This window comes from Gracilinanus agilis, chromosome 6 (assembly GCF_016433145.1).
Source record: "Gracilinanus agilis isolate LMUSP501 chromosome 6, AgileGrace, whole genome shotgun sequence".
Classification (NCBI taxonomy): Eukaryota; Metazoa; Chordata; class Mammalia; order Didelphimorphia; family Didelphidae; genus Gracilinanus; species Gracilinanus agilis.
The window spans coordinates 191,162,321-191,176,114 of record NC_058135.1 but is presented as its reverse complement, the minus strand read 5'-3'; the positions used below and the strand labels follow the sequence as shown (position 1 = coordinate 191,176,114).

Genomic DNA, 13,794 nt, shown 5'->3' with positions numbered 1-13,794 from the left:
TCTTTATAGTGAATCTAAATTTCACATTGCTTGCTACAAAGAAATCAGAGACAGAGTATGACAAGTTATAGATACCTTAAAGGAAATAAATGGACTTGAGTTAGAGTAAAATTATAAATAAGGAGCTTAACCCCTTTATGTTATTAAAAAGGTAGAATATTACAAAATTAGTCACACTTGTCTTCTTAAAGTTATTTATACCTATGGTTCTCAGAACTATTAATGTTGTTTTAATCAAAAGCAATTAGTTGAAGCCCTTTCTAGTCTTCATTTTAGTTACAAACAAAAAAATAGTAAAAACTTAAAAGATGATGTATAGTTGGAGTCAAGACTGTGGAACAGCTGGAAACAATAAAACAGAGTTCCTTTGTATAAAACTCCCCCAGATAGATCTAGAAAGTGCACCTGATTGAATTTTGATGAAGCCAGAAAAATCACAATGAGCCATTTGTCTCCCCAGATCTCTTAGAGTTTTGTATACACTAGTTATGGGATCAGGCTACGAGTGTGCTACCCTTAGAAAATGTCTCTGCCCAGGAAGAAACTATGTGTGAGGGCAAGAAGAAATGCTAGACCCATATTGGGCCACCACTTAGAGACAGGTGCCAACTGGCAGTTTTGTCCCCTACTACCAGTTTTTGGTCACAGATACAAGGCAGACCGAGAAGGGGATCTGTTCCCAAGGATGGAATTCTTGGCCAGGGAGGTCCTGGGTGGTGTACTAGTATAACTGGAAAGGAACATAAATGTAGCTCAGATCATAGAAACAGAGCAATGTCTCAGTTTTAGCACCAGCCCTCTCCCCCACTCCCAAACCCTAAAGAACATAGCAATAAGACCACCCCAGACCTACCCTCCAGATGTGCAGCAATGCCTAGTCCCAATAGCAAATCAGAAGTGAAGTAGTAGACTGTAAGAATAATTCCCCCCCAAAAAGTGTCCCACCATAAAAAACTATTATGGTGATAACAGGGCAAACTTAGGAAAAGAGATTGATAAAAGCTTTAGAGAAAAACATAGTTTGGGCGAGGGTCAAGTAGAATTCCTGGAAGAGATGAAGCAAGCTTTTTTAAAAAGACTTTATGTTTGTATAAAGAAATGAGACTGCTTGAGAATCAAATTGTAAAAGAAATGAGAAGAATTTGAAAGGGAATTAAGAGCTTGGCAAAGTTGGTATAAAACACTTAAACTCTCTGAAAATTTGAAGGAACCAAATAGAAGCCTCAAAGACAAAAGACTGAAAAAAAAGAGAGAGAAAATGAAAACTATCTTATAGCAAAAACTGGCATGGGAAGCAAATCAAGGAGAAAAAAATTTAAGAATTATCAGTCTAGCTATATACCATAACCAAAAAAAAAAAGAACCTAGATATCCTGTTTTAAGAAATATTTTTAAAAAACAAAAACAACTTTGCAGATCTCTTAGAATCAGAAGGCAAACTGGAAAAGGAAAGAATTCACCAGATACTATCTGAAACAAAACCCTAAATGAAAACTTGGAAGAATATTGTGGCCAAAATCCAGAGCTTCTAGGTTGAAGAAAACATATTATAATCAGCCAGAAAGCAAGGAGCTATAATCAGGATCACCCATGATTTTGCAGCCATTACTAAAGGAACATTGAAATATGATATTCCAGAAGACAGAGACTATAAGCTTATATCTAAGAATGACATTACCAACAAAACTATAATTTTTAGGGAAAAAATGGGAGGGGAAGAGGACTTTTAAAAGCATTTCTGATGAAAAGATAAGAGCTGCATAGAAATTTTGATGTTAAAAACACAGGAGTTACAAATGACATAAAAAAAGTAAATATGAAAAAATAGTGATAGACTGAACAAGGATAAACTGCAAACTTTCATATAAGGAAAGATGATTCATGTGTTACTTCTACACCTTATCATCTTGAGAAGTTACATAAGGAGTCTAATTAGACAAGGCTAGATGGTTCCATTATGTCTTAATGATTTAAAAAGAAGAATGGAAAGAAAGGGAAGAATACACTGAGAGGCGCAGGCAGGTGGCTCAGTGTATAGAGAGCCAAGCCTGGAGATGTAGTATAGAGGGAGAAGATTGTAGTCAGGCAGAAGAATTAAGAAACTACTGCAATTGTTGCCAGTTTCCAATTGTTCTTCCACCTAGGGTGAAAGAAAGAATAGGACAGACACAAAAGGTGTAGAGGCAGAATATTAAGGATTTGGCAATTAATTGTACATAGGATAAGGAAGAATGAATACTATAGATAATATGGATCACAGCTTTTACTGTCTTTGTGTGCAAGAGATGTAGATTGGGATTTTAGAGAGGCTTTGAGATTCATGGAATTCTAGAGATGAAAATGTGCCTGACTTAAAGAATCAAATGGCAGAAAAGAAGGAACTGTTAGAGTCTTAAAGAGATCAAAGTATTCCATTTTTCAATTTATTTCCTTCATGTGTTTTTTTCTTGTATGTGAGATATGTGTCTTCTTTCATGGCAGGAGGAATATGGAAATATGTATTGTGGTATAACCTATATCAGACTATTTACTACCTCAGGAGGGTTGGTGGGGGACACACAGAGAGAGAATTTAAATGACTTTCCCATGATCACAGAGCAAGTGACTAGTGGAATGAGATTTGCACCAAAATCTCCCAACTCCAAATGGCACAGTCTTTCCTAAATGCTGAGACTTCAAATGCAATAGATGGAAGTCAGTGGTCCAGCTAGGCCATTTCTTAAGTGATATTGCTTTCCAGTGGTTGACTGTAGGAAGTCACCTACCTTTCCCATAGACACAGATACATTACAGAGGCACTCCATGTAACCCTAAATAGTCCATAAAGGTTCCTTTTCATTTTCATTTCAATCTTTTGCATTTGTTAATCTCTATGGTGTCTTGCCTATCTATCATTTCTCTCTTCCTTTTACCCCCAGTATTTTTAAATATAATATCAAATTGCAGGGAAACTAAGAAGGAAAGGATAATTGAGTTTTATAACATGAATCTGAGTTCAAAATATATTCTACCACCATTTTTACTGACTCTTCTTAAATGTGGCAGCAAGATTATATTGCAACCTTGAAATGGGAGGAGAAAAAAAAACGTGAATTTGCTTCTACTTAAAATATTCTCCCTTTCAGAGAAGGGTACAGCTCTGGAAACTGAAGGAAAAACAGTAAGAATACCAAAAAATTGGATATTCATCTAATTAAGTATTCTCTTGTGTCTTATAATGTTGTTGCATCTCTCAAAGTAGAAAATTCCCTCAGTGTGTTATCTTGTTCATGTCAAACTCATGTTGAGACTATAAACATGAAAGTCTCTATCCACAACCAACTTACCTTTGTCATTAGCACATTTCATGGTAGTCAAAATACAGCTCTCTAGATGCCATCTTAACACCACCTTTTTAAATTCCTTCTATAGTGTGCTTATATTGTACCCCATAGCAGGACACTATTGAGTCAATAAACATTTAAGTTTATTGACTGTGTGCTTTTTTTTTTTCCAAAATGAAATGGTACTTTTTCTACAATTAATAGTCCTAGATAGTTGAATTGGACATTGAGACTTTTAAACATAGTAGAGGCTTACTGGAGGATATAGGTTCAAATCTGGTTTCAGAGACTTCTAGCCGTGTGACCCTGGGCAAATTATTTGATTGCATTTGCCCAACTCTTACTGCTCTTTTGCCTTGAATCTGATAACATAGTATTCTAAGAGAGAAAATAAGGATTTTTTAAAAATACACTGGCAGAAAGGGAAGGGAAGAGAAAGGAAAGTTTGAAAAAATTATCTCATGTAATCATGTTCAATTAGACAGCCATTTAAAAAAGGAGGAAGGAAGGGTTGGGGAAATAGCTAACACTTCAACCTCACTTTCATCTGAGCTGGTTAAAGGAAAACACACAGAATTGGGAGGAGAAATGTATTTCATTCAACAGGGAAATAGGGAAGGAGCAGATGCAAAGAGGAGGAATCAAAGGGAGAGTAGATTAAGAGAGGGCTTAATCCTAAGCAAAACAATATCTTAAGGATATATAAAATATGTATTTTCTGAGACGGATAAGAATGGAATCTGAGGGGGTGAATAAATTATAGTATAGTTTGAATACTTTTGTGCTGTAAAAATGTTTGAAAGAAATCTGGTTTTGGAGAAACCTGGAAAGCTGTTAATGAACTGATTCAGAATGAAGTAAACAGAACCAGGAAAACACTTTATTCAGTGACGACATTATAGTAAAGGATTAACTTTGAAAAAAAATTAGAAACCTTTATAACACCAACCATGATTCAAGAGGACTAATGATGAAACCTGTTATCTACCTCCTGATACAGAAGTAAAAGACTTCTCAGGGTGCAAAATGAGAAGAATATTCTCTGGACTGGCCAATGTGGAAATTTGTTTTGCTTGACTATGTTTTTGTTAACAAGCTTTTGTTTTTTTTGTTGTTGTTCTCAAATACACGGCAGGCAGACTTGGGAGGAGGGTTGAGAAGGCAAATATTTGCTCATGAAAAAATACAATATAATAATTTTTTTAAAACTGTCAAGATTACATACCATCTTTTTAGTGATAATTTTTTATTTTTCAAGATGAGACAATCTCATTGAATATAAAAGCTGTAATGGACCTCAGGAATCTTATTAATAGAATCTTTTATATTGGTAGAAAGGAAGTTCCAAAGCACAGAATCACATAGTTTTGGCTGCTAATAAAAAAGTAGATTAAAAATGCTGAGAAAATTGATTCTGAATTAAATACAATTTTAATCCCACCTAAACATTGTATAAGACCCATTTTTTGTAGCCGATTCTCAGCATTTAACATAGAATTTCCCTCATGTAGACTATTTATTTTCTCTTGAAATATTTCTGTACCATTTCCCCATCAAAATGGATATTATTTTCATTTTTATCATTATACTTTCTAAACATGAACTTTGTCATTTCTTTCATATAACATATACCTATAACCAAATTTTGCTTTATATTTAAAAAATTGTGTCTCCAAGGAAATTAAATTAGCAAATAGGGCCTGAAGAATGGCCTGTTTTATGTTAGGAATTGTAGAAACAAAGAGAAAGTTTTTGACAATTGCTTTTTCTACTGAATTCTATAATTCTTACAATACTAAATGGCTACACTCTTGCAGTTAGCCAAAATGAAATAAAGATCTTTCCTCCATTGTTCCCACATTCTCCTCTTCCTTCATGTACTCTGTGAACTGCCCCATCAGCCATTTTAGTGTGTCTCCATCAGACATGACAGGACACATCTATACAGAGAAGGAATGGCATCATGGAAAAGGTGCTAGATTTTAGTCAGGACCTGAGTTTGAATGTTTCTTTTGTCACTTTAGGACCTTGGACAAGTAACAATTTTTCTTTGAGCCTCAGTTTGCTCAACTCAAAACTGGGAAGGCCTTAAAGGGCAAGGTCCCTACCACTCTAACATTATAATGGCAGTTTGGTGAGCTGACTTCATAGTTAAGAAGTCCTAGCTTCCTGTTCTGTTTTTTAAACAAGCCATATGACCCTGGGCAAATCACTTAACCTCTTAGTGCCCATATGAACTTTCTAATAATGTAATAAGATATTTGCTGAGCAGGGTCCCATCTTCACTAGACAGGAGCATTTTCATATCAGGGATTCCCTAAATCAGTGAAAGCACAGTGTCCCAAGAATTACATGTAAGTACCATGGATCAAGTTGATTCCTAATTTATAACTTACTGAAATTATTTGTTAGTATCTATTTTATTATGGTATCTGAAAAGATACATTTGCATAAAATTGACCAGAAAAATATGACAATATGGTTAAAGAAGGCCTATTTAATGCCTGAAAACATTAAAGCTTTTGTAGTTGGTTCATGCATCCTTAGAAGCATTTATTATAAAATATAATCATGAAATTTAACAATTTTAGTTATCTTTAAGATGATTCAATAAAATGAGATTAGGTACATTATATTAGGTTTATTGTTCAGTTGTTATTATATACCCATTTTCATTTTATTTCTCTTGGCTTGTAAGCCATTTTTTGTTTAGTTTGCAAATAAACAATTTTCTTTTGAACAAAGTAACATTAGCCCAAGGGCAGAGGACAAAGATAGTAAAGATGATCTAGCAATGGTATCTCACAATTCTTTTCTGTATTTGAATATGTAATATGAATGAAGGGAGCATATGATCATAATTGCAATTTATAAGTATGGGAGTATTATTGAAATTGTTTTTTCTTTTCCTAGGGTCCATACCGAAGCCTCCTTCCGTGTCATTAGCAAGAAGCAGCAGCCTGTGTCGTTCTCGCCGAAGTATTGTGCCATCATCTCCACAGTCTCCACATACTCAGCTTCCTTCACATCCACCTCATCCTCGGCATCCTCAACATATGCAGCATTCTTTGCCTTCTCCTGATCCTGATATTCTCTCAGTTTCAAGTTGCCCTGCTCTTTACCGCACGGAAGAAGAAGAAGAGGCCATTTACTTCACTGCTGACAAACAGTGGTATGAGTAATATTATTTTAAAAATTGGATGAGCATATGCATTTGAAAATGTAACGTGATCACCATTAAAAAAAAATATTGGTGAGACTGTTGTGATATAGCAGCAAAAGTGCTCTGAATGAGAATCTAAGGAACTAGGCTCTAATCCCAGCTTGGCTACCTATTAACCTCTCATGTTAGTCACTTAACCTCCTTAAGTCTTTATTTGTAAAATGGGAAGAATAATATCTGCTCTGCTCACATCATTGTGAGAATTCCATGAAAAAACATGTTTAAAATTGTAAAGCACTGTCTAACTATAAAAAATACCACTACTGATAACAATAATAGTAATATGAGAGCTATTCACTTAAAACCTCTGAGACTGTTTACTTTTCTTTAAAATGAAGTAGTGAGTCTAGAAGATAACCAACTAATTTCCTGTGAGTCTATTTCTAGCATAGTTATAATTGTCATGAGCATTCTGGATAAGAAGACTAGCTTAGACACTTATGACCATTGTTTTTCTAATTGGCCCTAATTTTTATAAAAACCTATTGAAAAAGGTATAGAAGAATCAAAAATAAGTGACAAAGTTGTGATATAATCACTTTGTGACTACTTTGTTTTTTGAGCATTTAAGAAACAAAGAAAATCTAGTTATAAAGTAATTACTATAAGTTCACTAGGGCAGTATAAATGTTGTCTCTCCTCATTCTAATTCTGACCTTTAGAGAATCCACATTGCCTAAATTGGCATGATTAATTTTCCATGTACTTCTGCAGTGAAATTGGTCACATAAAGTAGAAAAAAAAACAACCACAGGAATGTTGAAAACTTAATTTAACTCTCAGCTTACTTGAATTACTTGATCTCCAAATTTGCTTAGGTATATAGGATAACATCTTTCTAATCTATTACTAGATTTAGTTTTATTAGGTTTTTATTGGATACTATCTTGTGGAATATTTTTAACCTGGGTTAGAATTTGACACACAGAGGAGCCAAATGACAGAGAATCACATAGCAAAATATCAAGTAAATTAATAGTTATAATGAAATAGCTATCTGATCATAGAAGCAGTTGAAGGAAAGAAAGTTAAAGAGCCCCAGGGAATAATGACTTGTGCCATTCAATTATTGGCCATCCAGTCCTAGAGGAAGAAGTTTGATAGATCCTACCCAGTTACTGACAACTCCGGATTGGACATTTCTCCACATATGTGTACATCACCTCTTGCCTTTAAATTGTACTGTGTCTCCTTCAGTGAGATAATTTATGTGCAAGTGCTTTAAAATGAAAAGTCCTAGGTAAAGTAAGGCATCATCTTCAATCATATAATTATTAATTTATTTACCATGTTGTACAAAGAAAATTGCAGTGAATCAGTTTGTCTCAGGAGTTTTAAAAGGTAACAAAGTCAGTATTTAAACATACATATATTTACATAATTAAAGTACGTGGAAATGATAAAAAGTGGTGGTACTCCCTCCACCAGTACAGATTGCCACACACCTGTTTCCTTTGAAAAACAATTCTAAATTGATCTTACCAAGTACCAAATAAAATAAGGATTTCAGTAAATATTGTATGACCTCAGAGTACACTAACCTCCAAATCTGTTAATGTTATGCTTGCTTTTATTTTTAATACAGAATCAATTTAACTTCTAACTTTCAAAGTTTTTCTACTTGTCTTTGATTCTTTCTTTTCTATTTTTCTTTTGCTATGCATGTCGGTTCTATTCCACTGCTGTACTCTCTCTCTTCCCACTTTTCCTCCCCATGAAAAAGCAGCAATAAAATTCTTGTGACAAATATACGTAGTCAAGTGAAACAAAATTTCACACTGGTCATGTTCAGAAATACAAATCTCATTTTGCATGTTGAAGATTTATCCAGAGGAGATTAATGAATAACTACTAATATTTTCAGAAATTGTTCTGATCATGTGCCTGACATAAACTAAGAATATGATCAAATACTGTAAAATCCAAGGTTAGGATAATGTTATCTTTGACACTAGAAAACTATACTATTTCTCTTGATGTTGTGCATGTGGAAAATATGCATTTAAATTTGTTCTTTTTGGTTATTGATTCTGATGTAGAACATTCCAGTGTAAATATATTTTCTGATTTCCACAATAGCATGGCAGTTTTAATGCAATATAAAAAGGAGTGTTAATTTTTAAATTAGATTTAAATAAGTTAGAGTCACCTGGCCAATTTTATTTCATTTGATCTTCCCTTGAAATTATATGATTATTGCATGTTCATTGCACTTCACTTTCATACATTTCCCTTGATTTTCTACTTTTTTACTCTTGAAATAAATGAAACCAAGTTTTCCATTATAAATTTTTAAATGCCCAGTTGACCACAACATTTAGGAAATGACTGAGAACATGAAGAAACTATATTTTTCAAATGGTAATACTCAGCATTGAACAAGACTATAATTTGGAATAAATATTGAAATAAAAAAAAGTTAAACTGTCTTGTATATAAGATAGTCTTAATTCCAATTTGTTATACACTATTTTCCAGATTAAAAATTTTTAAAAAAATTTCAGCATTTCTTCCATTTCCTGTTAAATACCATTATTGCAAATAATACAAATCTTCATAACTGAGATAATATTCTTAATTTGGTTAATAAAATTATAAAATTTACTTTTAGTATCCTCTCTTTCAAATTGTTGTAGATTAAATTATAATTATATATGGAATAAATTAGAATGTCATCTTTTCCCTTCAGAATATTTTTAGCTTTTTTTGTCTTGATTTTCTTATTCAGGGAAGTACCAGATACAGCTTCAGAATGTGACTCCTTAAACTCATCCATTGGAAGAAAACAATCTCCACCTTCAAGCCTTGAGATATACCATACATTGTCTCCTCGAAAGATATCGAGGGAAGAACTCTCATTAGAGGATTCATCCAGAGGAGACTCACCAGTAACTGCTAATATTTCCAGGGGTTCTCCTGATTGTATAGGTCTAACAGAGACTAAGAGTATGATATTCAGTCCTGCAAGCAAAGTATATAATGGTATCCTGGAGAAATCCTGCAGCATGAACCAACTTTCTAGTGGTATGCCTATTCCTAAACCCCGCCACACTTCATGTTCATCAACCAACAATGAAAGCAAGCCCATTCAAGAAATCCCAAATGTCCCCAGGATAAGCAGCATCCCACAGGACCTTTGTCAGAATGGAGAGAAAAGCAAAAAGCCATCAAAAATTAAAAGCCTTTTTAAGAAGAAATCCAAGTGAATTAATTGGCTGGTAGAAATCCATAAGTGTGGCATCATTAAATCTTTCTTTATCTTTCACTTAAAATTTTTTTGGGGGGGTGGGGGTTATTTTAAAATTTTTGGAATGTAATTCCATTTGGGCTTTCCAGAAAGAATGCCATAGTGGAATGCCCTTAAAGGCAACTGTTTGCTTATTAAAGTGACTCTACCATCAGTACATCATACCAGCTGTCACTGACAAATCATTAAAATACTGAGACAGTTTACAGTTATTCCTGCCTATTTATTTCTGCTTTGTTATTAGTTATGTATATAATTTTTTTTGAAAGCTACTTTGGACTTTCGAGCTTTAACGGACTAGTAAGCCGGCATGGGCTTGCAAAAATTTCTTGTTTACCAGAGCATCTTCTTATCTTTCCACAGAGCTATTTACAATACTGGACTAAGTAACTTAAAAGAAGTAAAACTAATTGCACTACTGTTTTCCAGACTGGAAAAAAAAAAATCTCTGCAAGTGAAACTGTCTAGGGCTTATAAAATGACTAAGGAGGGGAGGCTGTTTTCACTTTCAAATCTAAATGGGTTTTTAAGTAGAACCTAGGATTTCTAACTGACTTGATTTCTGGAAATGGAAACCCACACTTTTATTATGGGAAGCTTCTTTAGATGCATTTATTATTCTAAAGTTTCAAGTTCTGCTGTAACGATCATGGTTTTTGTTTCTGTTGTTTTTTCCCCAAGGGCTTTCACTGTGATTTTACTGCGTTGCAGGCTGTATGATAAAAGATATAAATAATTTAATGAGCTGAGGTTCTTGATTCTTTTTGCAAGTGACAAACTTGGAACTTGATTGAAGGACTTAAAACATTCACAAACTTAAACTGGGGGGGAAATATGGGCACTTGTTTACAGATTTTGAATAACTACAAAGGATATTTGGTTTGTGAAACTTTGTACTGTGGAAAAGATAATAAATTGGAGACATTATTGTGTTGGGCTTGTGTTGATTTATGTTGAGGATGACACCACTAAAACAGTTATGTGGTGTGGCTGAAAAGCTGTGATAAGCTTCTTTGTTGTTTCATTGCCATATAAATAATCATGGGGTTTTTGAAATTGAGTTTTAAAAAATATTTCCTATCCTATTTTATAACATATAAATTATAGTGTTATAGTTCTAACATTAAGGCAAACATACATTTATGCTGCATTTAGACTTGTAATTTATTAATTTTGATTAAGTTATTATTTCAGATGTAATTTTCAAATGGAAAGACAGCTTTAGTTGGGCTACTTAAAAAGCTTTAACTAGCAACAAAACATAGTGTTTGGGGTTTGTCAGAATTTAAAAAATCAGAACTTCTGTTCAGTGCTGTGTGTGTTTAGATGAAAAACTTGTATTTGTTGGCTGGAGGCAGCTGTTGAATATCACGGATGTTCTAAAAAATATGAAGTATTTAGCTGAACTTTTATATTAAGATTACATGAAAATGCTGGTTGGTAAACAAGAATATTCGCTCCAAAGAAATGCTTTCATTTATATGACTATTAGCATTTGAAATCTCATGGAGATTTTGAATACTGATTCTGTTTAATACTGGTTAAGGAAATGTTAAGATTTTTCTTTAGACTAGAATTTAGAATAAGTGGTCTCCTTAGCTTATTAGAGTGCTTAATCAACTAATTACAGAAGGAATGTATAAAAGAAGTTGAAGTGTGAAGTAAAAAGAAAAAAAACTTGACTAAAAGTAGGATACACTAGCTTGAAGTTTAAAGAGAAAAAGTAGGATTTATAAAAATTTGTTCAAGATGGCAGAGATATTTGAAAATAAGGCGTGACGAAAGTAAGGGAAGGATTAGGATGAATTAAAAAGGATTCAAAGACCTTCACTGAAGTGTTTGAAGTACCCAGAATTCATTTGGCTGATTTACCAGGCAGAACTCAAGTGAGTCAGTGACATCCTAGGAAGATTGACAATTTGTTACCACTTAACTGGCAACTTTGGGGAATGAACATCAACCATTTGGCTGGCTTTACCAGTGAAGATGATGTGGTAGATTTTTAAGTTCATTCCCTAACTTCATCTTTTTTTTTTTTTACAGGTAAGTTTGTTATAAGTTATTTAGTAATTAAAGCAATAAGAAATTTACATTTTTTAGAACTTAATAGTTAATAGGCACTTAAAATACATTTCCAACATAATTTGAATTTCATATGATTTGCATGATTGAGTTTATCATGTTATTTGCTTCTGTTATACGAAGCAAGATTATATTCATAGGAGACATGAACCAGATTTTAGTGAATATATCTGAAATTTGAAGGATAAATTAGTCAATTATACAAAAAGTAGAAATGCTTTTGTTGTGCTGATATACGTTGCCCAAAGTCTTGCCAGTGGAAGCTGAAAGTGTGTCCATATATTGGCGGTATTCAATGAAGAAAACCAGACTGAAATTGAGATTGAACTATAATCTAAATTTAATTTTATTGTATTCCTATAAACATTTTTTTTAAACCCTTGTACTTGGGTGTATTTTCTCATAGGTGGAAGATTGGTAAGGCTGGGCAATGGGGGTCAAGTGACTTGCCCAGGGTCACACAGCTGGGAAGTGTCTGAGGCCGGGTTTGAGCCTAGGACCTCCCGTCTCTAGGCCTGACTCTCACTCCATTGAGCTACCCAGCTGCCCCCCCATAAACATTTTTGATAGATTTCCTTGGAATTCCTTAGAAAATAATGCAATGGGGAAAATGCTAATCAGCATTCAAACTGTATGCAGTGGCTACCAAAGTGACTTAGCAGTCACATATCTAATTCTGTATCACGTTGTTTTTCTATATCACGGAATTTTGTGGATGAACACCATACTGTACACAATGGAAATGCAGTATGCCACTCTACCGCTCGAGCAGGCTTGCCAACATGAGATTGTACACGGCACGCTATTGGCCGATGGAACGAAAGGTGACCAACCACAGTGCTGTGTTGTGTATCCTGGGTGCTGATTGACTCAGTGACTGTACTTTGCGGATTTGCACCTATCGAGGGGGGTCTCTGGAATATAACTCCCATGATAGGTGAGGGATCACTGTAGTTATATTTTTAGACCAGACCACAAGAGCTTTATCTTATTGTGCTACCTAAGTAAAATGAATAATCTTTAAGTAGGATTGTTAATGTTTTTCTGAGAGCACAGAAAGAAAGGAACATAAAAAGGTACAGGGCTGTGATGGCGAACCTTTTAGAGACTACATGCCGTGCCCTGCCTCCCACTGAGTGTTGGGCGTGCCCTGGCTCCCTTTACCCCACACAGGGGAGGAGGAATGGCCTCAGCCAGTGTAGAGAGGGGGATGGGAGAGGCCCAAGCGCTCCACTCCCCTCCAGCTCTGCAGCCTGTGAGCGGCCCACCTTTCTCCCTGTGCCCTCCCATTGGGCTGCTGGGCAGAGGGGCGGGAGAGGTACAGTGGAGAAAGGGAGGGGAACAGCTCCGCCTGAGTTCCTTTACCTTTCTAGTAATGAACTGGGGGAGGGGGGTTGCCGTGTACCCACAGAGAGTGTTCTGTGTGCCATCTTTGGCACCCATGCCATAGGTTTGCCATTAGTGGTCTAGGTCAGTGATGGGCGAACTTTTTAAAGAGGGGGCCAAAGGAAAGGAAATGCTCATCTGTCAGTCTGTTTCTAAGGCAACTCTTTCGAAGTTTCATTGTATTGTATCCCACTCATTGTATTCGTCAGATTAGGAAAAATGTTGCCGGTGGGATAGAACATTTCAGGAGGCCTCATCTGGCCCCTGGCCGTAGTTTGCCCATCACTGATCTTTTTTTTGCCCATCACTCTTTACACCTTCACTTTTCCTGGCAGGGTACTCAATAATTTGCAAAGCAGGAAAGTGTCTGGATAGAGATTAAAATCATCACTATATGGCTATACAATAGCTTACAAACCTCCAAAATATATTATAAAACCCACCTCCCCTTTGTTTTGATTATTATATAATTAAGTCAGTAATTCTTTTAAGAAAAGTTCATTAACATTTTACTTTTTATTTGCCCTATTGAA

The 13,794-nt window shown here is 34.8% G+C and overlaps 1 protein-coding gene across 3 annotated transcripts in view; it reads left to right on the top strand.

The window, feature by feature from the left end:
• The window catches only part of STIM2 (stromal interaction molecule 2), a 181,835-nt gene extending 171,115 nt beyond the window's left edge, over nucleotides 1–10,720 (top strand). For all 3 annotated transcript variants that reach the window (XM_044680604.1, XM_044680603.1, XM_044680602.1), the window contains 2 exons: nucleotides 6,237–6,495; nucleotides 9,275–10,720. In XM_044680604.1, coding sequence (XP_044536539.1) covers nucleotides 6,237–6,495; nucleotides 9,275–9,752 — 737 coding nt within the window. In that variant the 3' untranslated portion in view covers nucleotides 9,753–10,720. The remainder of the gene's footprint in view (nucleotides 1–6,236; nucleotides 6,496–9,274) is intronic.
• Nucleotides 10,721–13,794: the final 3,074 nt, after the last annotated feature.